At 44.9% G+C, this 14,818-nt stretch overlaps 1 protein-coding gene across 2 annotated transcripts in view; it reads right to left on the bottom strand.

The window, feature by feature from the left end:
- NEDD9 (neural precursor cell expressed, developmentally down-regulated 9) overlaps positions 1 to 9,827 on the bottom strand; it is a 38,449-nt gene extending 28,622 nt beyond the window's left edge. Inside the window, exon 1 of one of the 2 annotated variants that reach the window (XM_064424727.1) lies at positions 9,708 to 9,827. In XM_064424727.1, coding sequence (XP_064280797.1) covers positions 9,708 to 9,812 — 105 coding nt within the window. In that variant the 5' untranslated portion in view covers positions 9,813 to 9,827. Of the gene's footprint in view, positions 1 to 9,388; positions 9,497 to 9,707 lie in introns of those variants that run through there. The other variant, XM_064424734.1, reaches the window with a different exon arrangement.
- Positions 9,828 to 14,818: the final 4,991 nt, after the last annotated feature.

Here is a 14,818-nt window from a genome sequence, read left to right as displayed (position 1 = left end):
TCGGCCATGACAGCCCCCATCCATGTGCAGACCTGACACAACTCACTGCCAGCAACAAGCTGTGTGCAGGCTTCTGCTCTTTATCGCAAGATGAAGTCTACAGCTACAGAGGAGGCAGGAAGTGCTGCCACAGCACATATCAAAGAGCCTGTGCACTAGCAGGGTGTTGCAGCTGCTGCAGCAGAGGGAAGGTCCCGAGCACCCAGCCTGCGCCTGGCTCTGGAACTCTGAGCTCCTTGGCTCTCAGCTAATGACAAAATAAGGAGCCCAGCTGCAAATGCTCACCGTGGTAATGCTTCCGTTCGCTCCTCAGGCAAAGCCCATCGTTCTACTTTTCAGGCACTCTCTTGCTTTCTAACACCAAAACCCACAAGGTTTTGGTTTAGTGAAGATACTTCTCTGGTCAAACACTGCTCACCCAAACAAGTCCTGCTGGATGGAAATTAAGGCAGTTTTCCATGCACAGATTTGGAAGACTGACTTCACAGCTAATGAGAGAGCTGTGAGCCAAAAGACTCAGCAGAGCCCGAAGGAGGAGAAGTCTTTATCCATCCTAAGTATCCTTACTCTCTGGTCCTGTGCATCTCTGGAACACAGGCTGTTAGTCATGCTAAAGCAGACCAAGCTGCCTGGAGGCTGAGATGTACAAAACCTTCTTTCTGCAGGGCAGAGAGGCAAGTGCCTTATTTCAGTGTTCCACCAAATTGTCCCGGTACCTCTGCCTGAGAGGCCTGATATTCAGAGCTGGCCCTGGCTGGGACTTTTTTTTTTTGTAGTGACACAAGTTAACCAGAAAGTTAAGGAAGAAAAATGGGAATGTTCTCTTTCTTATAGGACCACACTTGGGTAAGCCAAAGTAGGCACTATGGCTGTCATGCTCTGGAATGTTCATTGCCAGTTTTTGCAGACACAATACTCCATCAAGCAGGGCGGGCAAGCAGCAGGCAGACAAGTAGGGCTCAAGCACTTCATACTCCTGTCCAAGATGCTGATGTGGTCCAGTGGTTCACTCAAGACTGGGATTCAAATGTGACATAAACATGTGAGAGACTGATAGCGCTCTAGTCTGAGAACCCTTTTTGTTGCACTACAACTGCTTAGTTTTAAGAAAATAGGAGATATTTGTGGGGTTTTTTTTTTAGGTAGTTGGCAAAGCAGTTTGCAAAACTGAGGCACAGCAGTGAACCTGCAGCTTGGGAGGGAATCCAAATGCAGATCTATGAAAGAAGGAATTAGGAGGCTAGAAAAAGTGGGTGTGGGGGGGGGGAAGTAAAGAAGGAAAAATGTGTAAATGAAGAATAGAACAAAGATTCTAACTGGTGCTCTGGCCTGTGTGAATAAAATACTTCACTATTCTGCACTGAGTGCATCAGTTTATTGCCATGTCTGATGTTTCCCAATGGAAAAGTGAGTTGAAAAGAAAGATTTCTGGCTCCACATCTATTGAGAGCAACAAAATGATAATTCTACATAGGCAAGAAGGGAAAAAAACCCAGGCCATCTCTGTTTGCTCAGGCGATATTCTTTTGTCTGTTGACTGAATTTTGGTTTATTGGCTTGCCCAGTTTTATTTCAGTTCAAGGGGGTGAGAGGCATTACTAATCACAGAAATAATATCCTAGGTGTTAAATAAGGTGTTCCTGATGCTGCCAGGGATGTACCTCATCCCAAACCCCCTGTGAATGGCACAGAGCAGGAGTTCAAGGGGAGCGTGGACACTCCCTTTCCCTATGCGGCAGCGAGTGGGCCGTGGTGTTCCTGGCTCTGCTGGCACAGGCACGGCTGGGGCAATGCTCCTTTGGCAGCCCTGGCCAACAGCCTGGCACTGAGCATGGCACTGCTGGGCTGGCAGACCACCCACCCTGCACTGCTGCCATCACAGGCATCACACACGGCGTGCGACACAAACATCTTCAGTCGGGCACAGCGCTGATCCGCTCCTCTTATTCCTCTCATTCCCCCTGAGTTCCTGAGTTTTACAGGAGTGCCGGAATAGCATTCCCTTTGCTCTTTCTGGGAATACAAACCACATCCCCTGACTTACCTTCAAGATCTATTAATATTTTGGGAAATTCCACCACACCTAACTCACTAAGCTTTCTGTGTATGTTTCATCCTCGTAACCGGTTTCCTTTCCCCCCACCCAAGGAAGGGTGTGATCTCGTTCCATGACTTTAAAAGGCCTTTTCAAATCTGGCTGAGAGCTGTGTGCCTTTTGTGACATCAACAGGGAGAAGAAAAAAAAAAAAATCAAGCATGCAAACAATACCCTTAGAGTAAATATGATCTCATTGTGATTAAACCACAGTACATCAGAATCAAAAAGCAGATGTAAAACTTAACCTCTTTCCCTCAGGCAAGCAATTAAAAACTTAATGAAAGGAGATCGGATGTTAAATGCTAAAGAATTGAAGAAGCAGAGCAGAAGCGGGGGGGGGAAAGTACGGAAAGAAAGAATCCCAAAACGTGTGTTTTGAGTTCTCAGTTTTCCATTTTCTGGCATTTGTGAGCAGTCTTCTCCCAGACAAAGTTTCCTTAAAAAAAAAAAAGAAACAAGCCCAAACCCTTCTTCCAAAATTAACCCTTCCTTCTGCGGCTCTGGGGAAACAATTACAACTTGATTGTCAGGAAACCATAGCTATGTAGACCCAGGACCTCAGTATTGCCACCAACTTACTTGTTTGATCACTTCAGCTCTGAAAAGTATGTTTTTTAAATTATTTTTTTTAAGTCTAGAATCTAGATGAACTAGAGCATGCTCTTCTTCCCCCAAGACTCTCCAAAAAAGAAAAACAATCATGAGAAGGGAGAGCCATCCTAATCTGTCAATTTAGTGTTACCATCTGGGATACTACACATCAGCTACAATTTGGGATGCCCTGAGAGTCCAGCTAACAAGAAAAACAAGCTCAGGAACTCCTCTTTCCAGGCTCCTTCCAGCCCTCAGCAGGCTGGTGGGACAGGTAGTACCTTGCCTGTGAATCTGAATTCCAGGGGAGCCAAGCCTCACTAGCTGCTGATGTTTGCCAGGTACAGCCATCTTCATTCTACAGGGCAGTGGCCAAAAGTCAATGAGGCTCCCAGAACAGCTCGATTTTGGCAAGCTGAAACTTTCTGGGTAAGTGTAGCTCCAGAGAAGAGGGATGGTGAAAGTGTAGGTGAGTTTTAAGCAGGTCTGGTTACTCTGCTCAGTCTCAGGCTGAACACAACTTCAGCTCGATCATGTAGGATTTTGATCGTGTGAGAGATTGGTTGGGGCAGTTCCTGGGTTGCAAATAAAATAAAGCCACATAAAAAGACAGATAGAAAACAAAAGTTCTCTGCTTGTAAATACCCTTCTATAGCAGTAAAAATTTGTTTATTACCCAAAGCATTTTAACTGGATGTAAAGTCCACAGGACAAGGGCATTCATGACACTACCTACTGCTAGCTGTATCTTAAACAAAGTGCTCACTTCTAGTTGTCTTGCACTTAAACCTTTGAATCAGAAACTTCTTTAGAAAGAGAATGACTGATTTTTCTAATGGTCTGTATCTTCCTCTCTCTGTCTGCAGCTAAGCAGATAGTCACTGGAAGAACTGAGATTTACTCCTAGGCTCTTTCAGCATTTTCTAAGTCTTGTTACCAAATGATTTATGGTATTGATATTGCTAAAATTTTCAACCTTGCTGTCGATGAAGCCTGCTTAAGAAAGGGCTGACTTGCATTCCTGTAAAGTAAACCAATTCTTATTACTCCTCTTTTCCGGGCAGGCTGATCCACTCTGACTGTGAGGAAAGTGTTTTCAAAACCAACATAAAAATAGAAAGGCGAGAATTGGCCTCATCGCTGTAGACAAAAAAAATATACAACTTTTGTCATGCTATGCACTTGTGTTTCTAGGAGTATGAACTATAGCTTTAGCAGCCCTGTTTCATGTCAAACACAAACTACATCCAAATCTGCTGTGGAAAAACGAGCTCCTTAAAATTAAGACAGTTTCCACTACTGTAATGTCTAGACCAAAAGGCAAAAGAAAACGGGCACTTGCCAAAAGCAGGCTGTGGTAATCAGGCAATAATATGCAGAGGCTGCACACTGAGCTGCTATAAAAGTGACCCAGCTTCAGTGATGCTGAGAGCTGCAGCTATTTACAGGCAGAAGTACCTCTACATTCAGCTTTACTTAGCAGTAGCCTGACTTAATAAACATTGCTCAATACCTGCCATAAATACTATTTTCATAGTACAGCCCCAGAGGAGTGTCTGATCAAGCCCACTGGAGGCTTGGCATAAAACACCTTTCAGGGGCCAGAGTATTGCTCTAACAGATGTCCACTGCTTCCACGGATGCTCAGAGAGCATCTACTATGTAAAGAAGCCTCTAGAAAAGTGACTTACACATTTGTGATTCCAAATGTCACTGAAAGAGGTTTCCTACAGAGGTGTGTGGACTTCCATGTCCTAAGAAGTTCAGCTACTTGTCTCCATCAAGTGCGGCCAGAAATGGGAACAGCACAAGACAAGGGTCCTCCACAAGTGCTGCAGCCAAGGCTGAGACTGTGCATACTCCTCTTAAGCACTCATGTTGCTTTAAAAATGGAATTAAACTCTGGACCTTGGGAGACAGGTGGGTTTCTAATTGCTGCTGGTATGAATGGGATTTAAGTACTTAAATGCTGTGATAAGTTAGTCCAAATAAAATGAGCAAGGCAAAAGTGACTTCACGTTGGCCCTTAAGTGACCTAAGTGCATCTATTGTGTGCAGAAGGCACTCCCATGCACTTAACACCTTTGATGCAGCAATATGACAAGTAGGAAGCTCTATGCTCCTGGTTTTTTACTTTTCTGTAAGCAGTAGATGCACCTGGTCTTGCTGCAATTACTCTGGTACTTATAATGGAGCACAGGCAATACAGTAATACAAATTTCTCCTCAGACACCACATACACTAGTTCAGTGATGAGGTATCAGTGCAAGTATAGTGTTCTAACCCCACTTGTTGCTGGCCTTGAGATGGTAAGGTTCCAAAGATGAGTTTGTCTGCAGTCTTAAGAAATGTGCTCCAATACTTTAGCAAGTTCACAATAACACTTCATGAGGCTTTTCTGATGTCCAGCCTATATTCTGCAAAACAGCAGAGTTCTGCAGCCTAAGACAATAACCACTGAAATGTGCTTTCATTTTTCCTTTGCAGAAGATGTTTCCATAGAGTCTTACTGTTAGACAGCTTTCCTGCTCTCTGATCTGATAAGTCCCCCTCGATGAGATATTTTGATAGTATGGCACTGTTTGGAATCAGTAGAGTTGAGTCAAGATACCTCAAGGCCAAGTAATAGTCTAACGAGCAACCTGCAACCTCTAGCGGGACCTTAAAAGCAAAAGTAAAACCTCCCCAGACAAGTACCTAATGTCTCTTGCTCTATCTAGAATCAAACTGAATTGGAACTATCAAAAAATAAGGAAGGCTGTTCATTTGGTAGTTCTGCTTCCCCATCAAATATTAGGAACTACTGGACAGATTAGGCTACCAGTTTCTGATTCAATAGATTCACAGCTACATTACTCAGGAGCAGCTGTTAGCATAAAAAGACAGAAGTTTAGAAGTCATGCAGAAAAACCTGCATGCTGTTGGCTGCAATGGTTTGTGATGGCTCTTATTCTTCCTCTGAAATAAGCCCTGTACCATCCCTTAGCCTCAGCAGCTCCATCTGTAAAGCAAAATTAGAAGCACTCTGCTGTCCTGCCAAGACTTTGGTAGGGCAAGTGGACACAATTGTGCACACAATTATCTCTATTAAGTATACAAATATACACCTCACCTCTATTATGGATACAAATATAAAGCTACAGGGAGAGTATGGGAGGGCAAGGAAGGCACACAGAGGCTACAGCCAGAACCTGAAAATGACAGTGGCCCTCCAAGCTTTATGAAGGGGACAGTCCTTCTGGTCACATCTCACTGGTGCCGCTGCTGACTTAAGCCTGACCCTGCTGTACTTCAGCCACCTCTCCCCGTGGGTGCACAGGTGAGAGAAAAATCATGAAACTTCCATTCTAACCTCATGGCAGTAAGAGAGACGCCACAAACTTGGACAGGTTTTCCCCTTGTCAATTTGTTCCTCTCCTACTACATTTTACAAGACTTTACAGTTCCTATTTACTTCTGAGTTTGATTGCCACCCTGTGATTGCTGAGATAGTGAAAAAAAGTGAAACGAAGAGGAGTGAGGAATAAATGAAACAGAGACGATTTGGTTAATAAAGTACAGACAGTTCTTTTCCTTTTACATGGTCCAACACTCAAAGTCTTTCATTGCCAGGGTTACAAGCAGCTTTTCACAAGCACTTCTGGTTGAGAATATTGTATTTCTTCCCAGGGACACTATTTTGTTTGTCTTGGCTTGCAGACATTGTAATCAAGTCTATATATTACAGGACTCTGTCTTAGCACAAATGGCAGGCATTTCGAACCCTATTTAGGTTTCCTCCTTGCCCAACAAATTATCTAAAAATAGATAATCAAGACCTCATACTTTACATCTACGTCATTCCTTTTGGCTTAAATGAGGTAAGGAATGCAGGGTTTTTTTCCCTCTCCTCTTTCACTGTTTGGAAGTTTTAGTAAACAGACAAGTCCCCTTTTCTTCCTTCCTTCCTTCCCCCTTCTTATTTTGTTTTGCATGTGAACAAGCTACAAAAGCCTTGTTATGATAATGTCTTCTCCCTTTTGCTTCTGTTGCACTTTTATTGCCTGAGATAAGAGTGCAGGAATTGGGGACCAGATACACTCTCTCCCATCCATGTCCTTCCCTCATCACGGTAACCCACTGGTATTTCTGTTGCCTCAGAGTATATTGTAGCTGTAACTGCTCCTTCCTTGGAGGAGCCTGTGTTTGGTTTCAGAAAAGGCTGACCCTGCCCCCTGGATTACAGAATACTGGAATGGAGTCCTGTGAGAACTTGATGGGGTGCAGTTTTGTTGTACATGGGGATTTAGATCAAAAGCAAGCTGTTGTCATGCAGCTGCACCCCTACAGGAATTAGTTTTTGAAGGTAGCTTTTAGACAAGCAGGACTAAGAAATGCTCCAAACCAACAGAAGTATTTCTTATGCTTAACCTTTCCCATCTTTCCATAGCCCAGTTAAAACAACTTCTGTGTTCTCAGGCATTAAGTAGTACATGAATAGGAGAACAGAACCTGACCTGGGGTTAAATTTCTCTTTGCTTTAAATAGTCACAGAATCACTGAATTTCACACAGTGTGCAAAAGCTAGACAGTGGTGTAGAGACATATGTAATGTAAAATTCTAAACTTGCTTAAATCCACAGGGATTTTCCCTTTCAGAGGATTCAGACTTGAGTGTTAAGATGGAAGAACGCAATGGACAATAAAAGAAGCTTAGATGAAGGAAGAGAGGGAGGGAACAAGTTTTGAAAATGTCTGAATAAAAAATGTATAGATTGCATAGCAAAAAGGATTTCTAGACCAGAAATGACCTTGGGTTTAGTCACACTGAAAGCAATGTCATGAGTGATGGAGAGACATATTCAGGGTCTCACTCATGAATCAGTTCCTGTTCTGTCCTATCGTTAAAACTCGGAATTAAACTATAATGAGCATTTCAATAATTTCTTCAAATGAGGCTTTATGGACTACCACAATGAAAGTATGGAATGACAGGCCCCAGTATAACACTGGGAGCAGTTAAACAGAGCCAAATCTGCACCTGGATGCTAAGCCTCCTCTGAAGTGATGGTATGTCCCCAGGCAGGCCATTAGCATTCTCTGTTCCTTTATTTCATGTGTACAATAAAAAAAAAAAAAAAAAAGGTTTCCTATAAGAAGATAAAAGAAAGAGAAAATACAGAAAGAACAAAGAGCAAACGTGCAGGTATTTGTGTATTACTCTAGGGATAAGAAATTGATCTAAGAATGTTTGTCCCAGTTAAACAGTGTAACTACTTCACATTTCCCAGGGAAAGTAAACACCGTAATCCAGCAAGAAGGTTTTTGAGGCCAAACCCCTCAGTCTTCTCTTTTTATTTATTTATTTTTAATGGCTTGTTCTTTCCTGTCTAGTCTTCTCTGTCCAGAATTACGTAATCACAAACCAAATCCAAAATCCTCATTCCCACAATACAGGGCAAAGGAAACATTACAGAGCAGGGAAGACTTCCCCCTTTGATCCACCTTATCTGTCCCTATTCTTGCAGTGCCACTGCCCTACATACAAGAAATCAGGAAGCTGTATAGCTATGCAGGACCATTATTTTCCTACAGGAATATAAGGGCTGCTTGGCTCCAGGAATATAAGGGCTGCTTGGCTCCAGGCAGCCTGAAAGCAGTTTGTGAGCTTTGGACTAACAGTGCTCTTCTACCCTCGAGTGGCTGGTGTTTTCTGCTCTAACACCTTCTCTAGGCAGGTATAAAGTCTACCTGCACTGATCAGAGGTGGAGTAGATAGACGAGAAGAGATGGATTTTATCTCAGACTTTAAATCAGTCACTTGTTTGAGACACGATTCAAAAAAAAAGCAAAAAAATAAGCCATCAGCTGCACCTCAATATTGTGAAAGCCATGGATTACCTTTGTCAACCCACATCTAACAAAATTTAATTTTTCCCTTGTCTTTCCATGAGATGGAAAAACTGGCAGATGCTTTGGAAACTTAACTCCGACCTTTCCCAAAGTTTGGCTTGAGAGACCCTGAAAACTTGGCCTGAGCTCAGAGATGCTCACAGAAGAGCACAAAAATCCCTGCACATTTACCTGGGTATCACTCGTACTTCTCACGCACACTGCCACTCCATCAGCACTCTTTCACACCACACAGCCTAAGCTTAGTACGGAGATGGACTTCGCTTCCAAAGAAACTTAAGTTCCAAGTAAGTATAGAGCGTGTGACATTTCCAAAATCACCTTTTTATTGACGCTGAAGTTATTTTTGGCAGGGCAAGGAAAGTTTTTCCTTCCCTCCCCCTTTTTTTCCAATCGCACAAGATTACGGTATGTCTGTACAGTAATCTAATGCCCCGTGGGCAATTCTGTACCTTGCCCAGACGTTTTTGAGTAATATTAGCATGAAAGTCTCCACATTTGTGCCTTTTGGGAAAAAACCCAAAAAACCAACCAACCACCACAAAGGTCGCTAAAAGCGATTATTGACTAAGCGGCGATGATGGGAATTAATACGGGGGATAGGCTACCCATTTTTAAAAGAAATGTTAGGGCTTTTTCAACCCCCCCCGCTTGTGATCCATCAAACAGACGGCACCGCGATGAGGAGACATCCACAAGTGGCTGGAAGGGGGTGAGTGAGCTCCGGGGAGGACCGGGGGTACCTGTCCCAAACGCGCCTGGCCATCACGCACCGCCCCGACACCCTTCCAGCGATCCCGGGCTCACCCCGTTATCCAGAGCCGGCAAAAGCAGGACAAGCGAGGGCAGCTCCTTCTCCCCGCCCGCCAACACCGACACAGCACCCGGGGGTCCCCGCATCCCCACCCTCCGCTGCCCCCTCGTCTCCCACTCCGCGCCGACACCTTCCCGGCGGCTCTGCGCCTGGGGAGGGCAGGAGGGAGACGCGGCCGCCCCGCGGGCGCTCGGTCGGCCGCGGGGAGGAGCGAGGGGAGCCCCGAGCGGGCCGGCCGTGCGGAGGGGAGCCCCGAGCGGGCCGGCCGTGCGGAGGAGTGAGGGGAGCCCCGAGCGCTCCCGCCGCGCTCACCTTGTGCTTCATGGCTGCTGCGCCGCCGCCGCGCTCCGCCGCATCCCCGCGCGCTCTGCGCGCCCCGCCGCGCGCCGCCCCGACAGCCCCGCACGCCATTTGCATAGCGCCGCCCCCATCTGCTCGAGCGCCAGCCGGCCCCGCCCCCGGACCGCGGCGGCGCCGCCGGGGGCGGTGCTGAGGGGAAGCGGCGGCTCCGCGGGTTCGGGACCGGGTCCGCGGGTTCGGGAGAGAGGGCCCCGCAGAGCGAGGGCTCCCCGGGACCCCCGCCCGTGCCTTTTCAGTGCTGCTCGCCTTTACTTTTCCCCGCGGAAAAGGACCTGGGGCACAGGTTGACAGCGGCTGAACAGGAGGCAGCGGGTGTGCCCCGGGAGGCCAATGCATCCTGGCCTGGATCAGCACTAGCGAGGCCAGCAGGAGCAGGGCAGTTGTCCCTTGGTGACACCACACCTCACGGCCTGTGTCCACTCCTGGGCCTCTCGCTGAAAGATGCTGGAGCAGGTCCAGAGAAGGGCCACGGAGCTGGTGATGGATCTGGAGCACAAGTCCTGTGAAGGGCGACTGAGGGAGCTTGGGGGTGTTTAGCCTGGAGAAAAAGGCTAGTGGGGGACCTTAATGCTCTCTGCAACCCCCTGACATGAGGTTGTACCCAGGAGGGGTTTGGTCTCTCCTCCCAGGCAGCCAGCGACAGAACAAGAGGACGTAACCTCAAGATGTCCAGGGGATGTTCAGGTTGGACATCAGGATGAATTTTTTCATGCAAAGGATGGGTAACCCATTGGAATCCGCTGCCCAGGGAGGTGGTTGAGTCACCAACCCTGCAAGTGTTCCAGAAACAACTGGACATGGCCCTTAGTGCCTTGGCCTAGTTGACATGGTGGTCTTTGGTCAAGAGTTGGACTCGATGATCTCAGAGACCTTTTCCAACCTAACTGATTCTGTGATTTTGTAAACCTTTTCCATCCATCCCTCCCATAGGCATTTTTCTCGCGTGCAGCTCTTGGAGGCGCTGAACACTGCTTTGTTCATGTCTTTGCAATTATTTTTGTTCTCACTTGTCCTCAGAAGATGATCTTCTTTAACTATTACTGCTGAAATCAATCTGCCAAGTGCTCGCTCTGCCTGGCTGCTATTTTAACGCTGATTAGACACCAGAGGCCAAGAATGCTTTAATGGCCTGGAGATGTCCATTATAAAGAGTGACCATTGTAAATAAGGATTATTTGGAAGAGAGTAATAATTAACTCTGGTATCTTGGAAGCAAGAAAGAGCAGGGAAAATAGATGTGTGGTGATCCTCCATGCTTTTCAAGTTAGATCTCTTAATCAGGCATGATTAATATGGTGCACATAATAGGCATCTTTGTATATGGGACATACTCCGGCTTGTTTAGAGGAACAGGAAATAAATTCTGTCCTTTTTGCCCATGCTGAATCTTATCCAACATTTTTAGGTCACAGATGGACTCAAGGCTATTTCTGGTGGCCTGAGGAAAAATAGCAAAGAATAATCTTGTACTACCAGATTACAAACATAACTACATTCCTTCGTACAATGTTATCCTTAAATTCTCATGTGACTAATCCTCTAGAGAGGGATCCTATTGCTAAAATGGCTTTTTGACTGATAAAGAATGTCATACTTTTATCTGCAATCTCCTCTGTTCTCCAATTCCAGCATAAAATATGTGGCTGTACTCTATAAATTTACTAAATGAATGCAAAAATGCTTTTTTTTTTTTCCCTGTGCTGTCTTCTTGACTGCAGATGCCATAATAGCTCATGGGTGTGTGTCCCTGTCAGTACAAAATAAGTCTCAGAAATTTGTGAGAAGAGCGAGCTCCTGCTTTCTGCAGTACAGAAGAGCCACTGTGGCTCGGCTGTAGCTTTGCTGCTCCAAGCCCTTATAGGGGTTTTTCTCTGGGCCTTTCTTTCCAGTTTTGTTATTGCTGTTGATTCTCCTGATTTACCAAGAAGAAACGTGAAACAGATGATATTTTATATGCACTGGGTTTAGAGCAGTGTTGTTTTAAGTGTAGCATTAAAATAAATGTGGGTAGTTTCAGGAGAATAAAAATCACTTGTAAACTGTGTCCTTAGACACCTTAATTAAGAAAGGAATTCTTCCAGTGATTATGTATAACCAGCTTACTATTAAGAGAGTGCAAATCTCTTTGGAGCGTTTCTTAATTGAAGAGTTAAGAATCAAAGAAACACTGGGTTGTTTTGGTTTTTTTTTGCATGTTTTCACTCTTCATACTCCAAGTAGAAAATTACTTTTAGATTCAGAGGATGCGATGGCTAAGGCGTTAGCATGGTATTGGACTAGCATCCAGATCCTCTTCCTTGAATAAGCTCTGTTAACTCTCTTCCCATGGCACCATTACCATAAAGATAAATGCATTAAGGACTGTAAAACCACATCAGCAAGAACCAAATAAGTATTGGAGACAAAAATAAGTAACATCATATTTCTGACTTCACCTATATTTAAACTCAGGGAGCATCTGGTTTCCAGTCATCCTACCAATAGTGGTACTTTTCTTGTAATTGGTGTTTTTTCAGAATGCTTTACAATCACATTATGAAACCTGAGCACATTTGGGAAGCTGTGCCTTCTGCTATTATTTTAGCTTGCACGGCTTTTAATGTGTGTAAAAAGTCCCTGACTGATTTTAATATGAGGTAACAGATGTGTCAATATGAAATTCTACTTGGAGTGTCCTGCCTGTGTATTGTTTTGCCTTTATCGCTCTCCATAACTCTTATTAAATACTTTTACTTAGATGCCACTGGAATGACACTTTGGGCACAAACCCACAAAGTCTGTCAGTGTTGGTAGCTGTACTTCGCAACTCTGAAGGGGCAGACACAAGAGCTGGTGTTTTACAGGGAGAAAAAGAGATTGCCATCGCACACCACTGCACAGTGAAGTCCCACTGCTCATTTTATTCACGCACCCTCCCTCCCCCTCTCACCTACTGCATTTACCCGGAGGGGGTTTTTAATTTCCCCCAGGGTGAAACATTCCCACTCAGAGGGACACTCCTAGCAGAGCCAGCAGCATGGCGGAGCTCCATGGTCTATCACGGATATCAGGAATTCAATATACCTTGAAAGAGGGATTTGTAAACGTGATCCTCTAAGCTCCTCGTGTCGCTGTAAGAAGTTGGGATTGCACCAGGCACGTTTGTGGTTAGTGCAAGCACCCCGCTGTTCCTGGTGACCTTGGCGGCGGCCGTGCCTTTGCTATGTAATATTGTATTTCAGGCACAGCCTAGGGAAGTTTTGAGTCGGTTGCCTTGGATAATCAGCTCAATTATACAATGCAACTTGCTGATGAGGAAGCTGGGACCAGGCATTACTGCTGTCTGTGTTTCAGAGGCAACTTGAGCTGTATTGCCAGGATTTATAACTACAAGGTCCTATTGAAGTTCTCAGGAGGGTAATTCATGTAATGTGCCTTTTTTGCTTCACAGCACAGCAATGGCTTGATTCACTGCCTCATATTTATTCCACTGCAATTCTAGTAGAGTAGCAAATGGGTTCTGTGACTTCGTCTTGTGCCTCTGTCAATGGCTTTTGTTTGTTTCTTTGCTTTTGCTGAGGGCAATTAATATTACTCTCTGCTCATTTGGGCAACCTACTGCTTGTCTCCTGCTCTCATACCCCATCCTGCTGAGCTTATTGCTTGCTTTATTTCTCATCGTGTCTCTGCTCTGTGTCTTCCCGTTGCCCTCCTGGTTGGCAGCTGGCATGCTGAGGTGTTTGGGATGTGGCAGCAGGTGAAGTTATCACTGTGGGGCAGCCACAGGAACTGCTTATCAGCTGGGCTCTGTGGCTGGCCCTCAGCATCCAGCATGGAGCAGAGCTGCCAGCGGCCAGGAAGGGAATACCCGCTGAAGCACATCAGCCAGCTATCACCTTGTGACAATTGATAGGGGAACACAAGACAGATACCCTGCTCTGAAAGGTTACTCAAACAAAAATCCCCTTGTTCCCGTTTCCCCATTGACACAATCTGAGAAAAGAGAGACACAGCAGTGTCTCCCTCACAGTTGAGAGAGTCTTTTCAGGAAGGGTCTGTGAGCTCTGTGTTTGGGAAACATTGAGCTGTCTTTTTTTTTTTTCCCCCTCTTCACAAAGGCCTAACTATCTCTTGGATAATGTGCGGCATCTGCATTTCTTCTTGCTATGATACTTGGCCAGGGGGTTTGGATTAAAATTAATTTAGTTGTAGTGCCACTGCACTTTCTGAGCATGGGAGTCATAATTAGCTTCACATCCTGTCACCTATATAATGCTACCCAGGCTGGTTCAGCAGATATGAAGTGGATGGAATTTCTTCAGTGCAGAATGATTTTGTACACACACTCAGAGTGGTGGAATTTGCTTGCTTGGACATATCTGTTAAAAAAAAGATGAAACGCTGCTGTTTCCTGAGAAGAACATTAACAAAAGTTCACCACTGACATGGGCAGGATTCTGTGTCTGTCTGCATAGAAAGGCTCCCTCTCCCACCTCACTAGGACATAATAAGAAAAAGAAGGGAATATTTTGCATTTCAGCAAACCAAAACAAAGTCTGCTTGATTTTTCTTTTACCAGTGATGGAAATATTTTTAAGCAAGTGTTCTCTTCCATTTAATGGTATGAGAAATCTGTCCTGACAGACAGAGGAGGGGTAGCAGTCATAGTGGTGGGATTTAAAAGCAAGGGTCAAATTGTGAGAATAAAAATTGTGACATAGAATTATCTTTTTAAATTTGCTTGTCCTTTGCCATTTTAAGGTGCCTAAGATGCCTTTTAACCACAGGGTTAGTTCACTTGCCTTGCTTTAGAATTCTACATTTACTTTAATATATACTAACTAATCTTACAGGCATCCCACCTCCTTTCACAATAAGGCACAAAAGCTGTTCACATTCTTGAGAAGGGCATTTTATGCAGTGTTTCATCAGGAATTGCTCATTTAACTTTGTAAGTCAACCATCAAGGCCCTGTTTAGTGCCCCTCCTTCAGATAAGGGGAATAAATGCAGCTCCTTCTGTCCTCTCTGTTTTGCTTCAAATGCCAGCCAGAAAGAAACATACTGGTGTCCTCCCACCCAAAA

The sequence above is a fragment of the Passer domesticus genome, chromosome 1 (genome assembly GCF_036417665.1).
Source record: "Passer domesticus isolate bPasDom1 chromosome 1, bPasDom1.hap1, whole genome shotgun sequence".
Classification (NCBI taxonomy): domain Eukaryota; kingdom Metazoa; phylum Chordata; class Aves; order Passeriformes; family Passeridae; genus Passer; species Passer domesticus.
The sequence above is the reverse complement of the archived record's forward strand: the minus strand, read 5'-3'. Positions and strand labels throughout refer to the sequence as shown.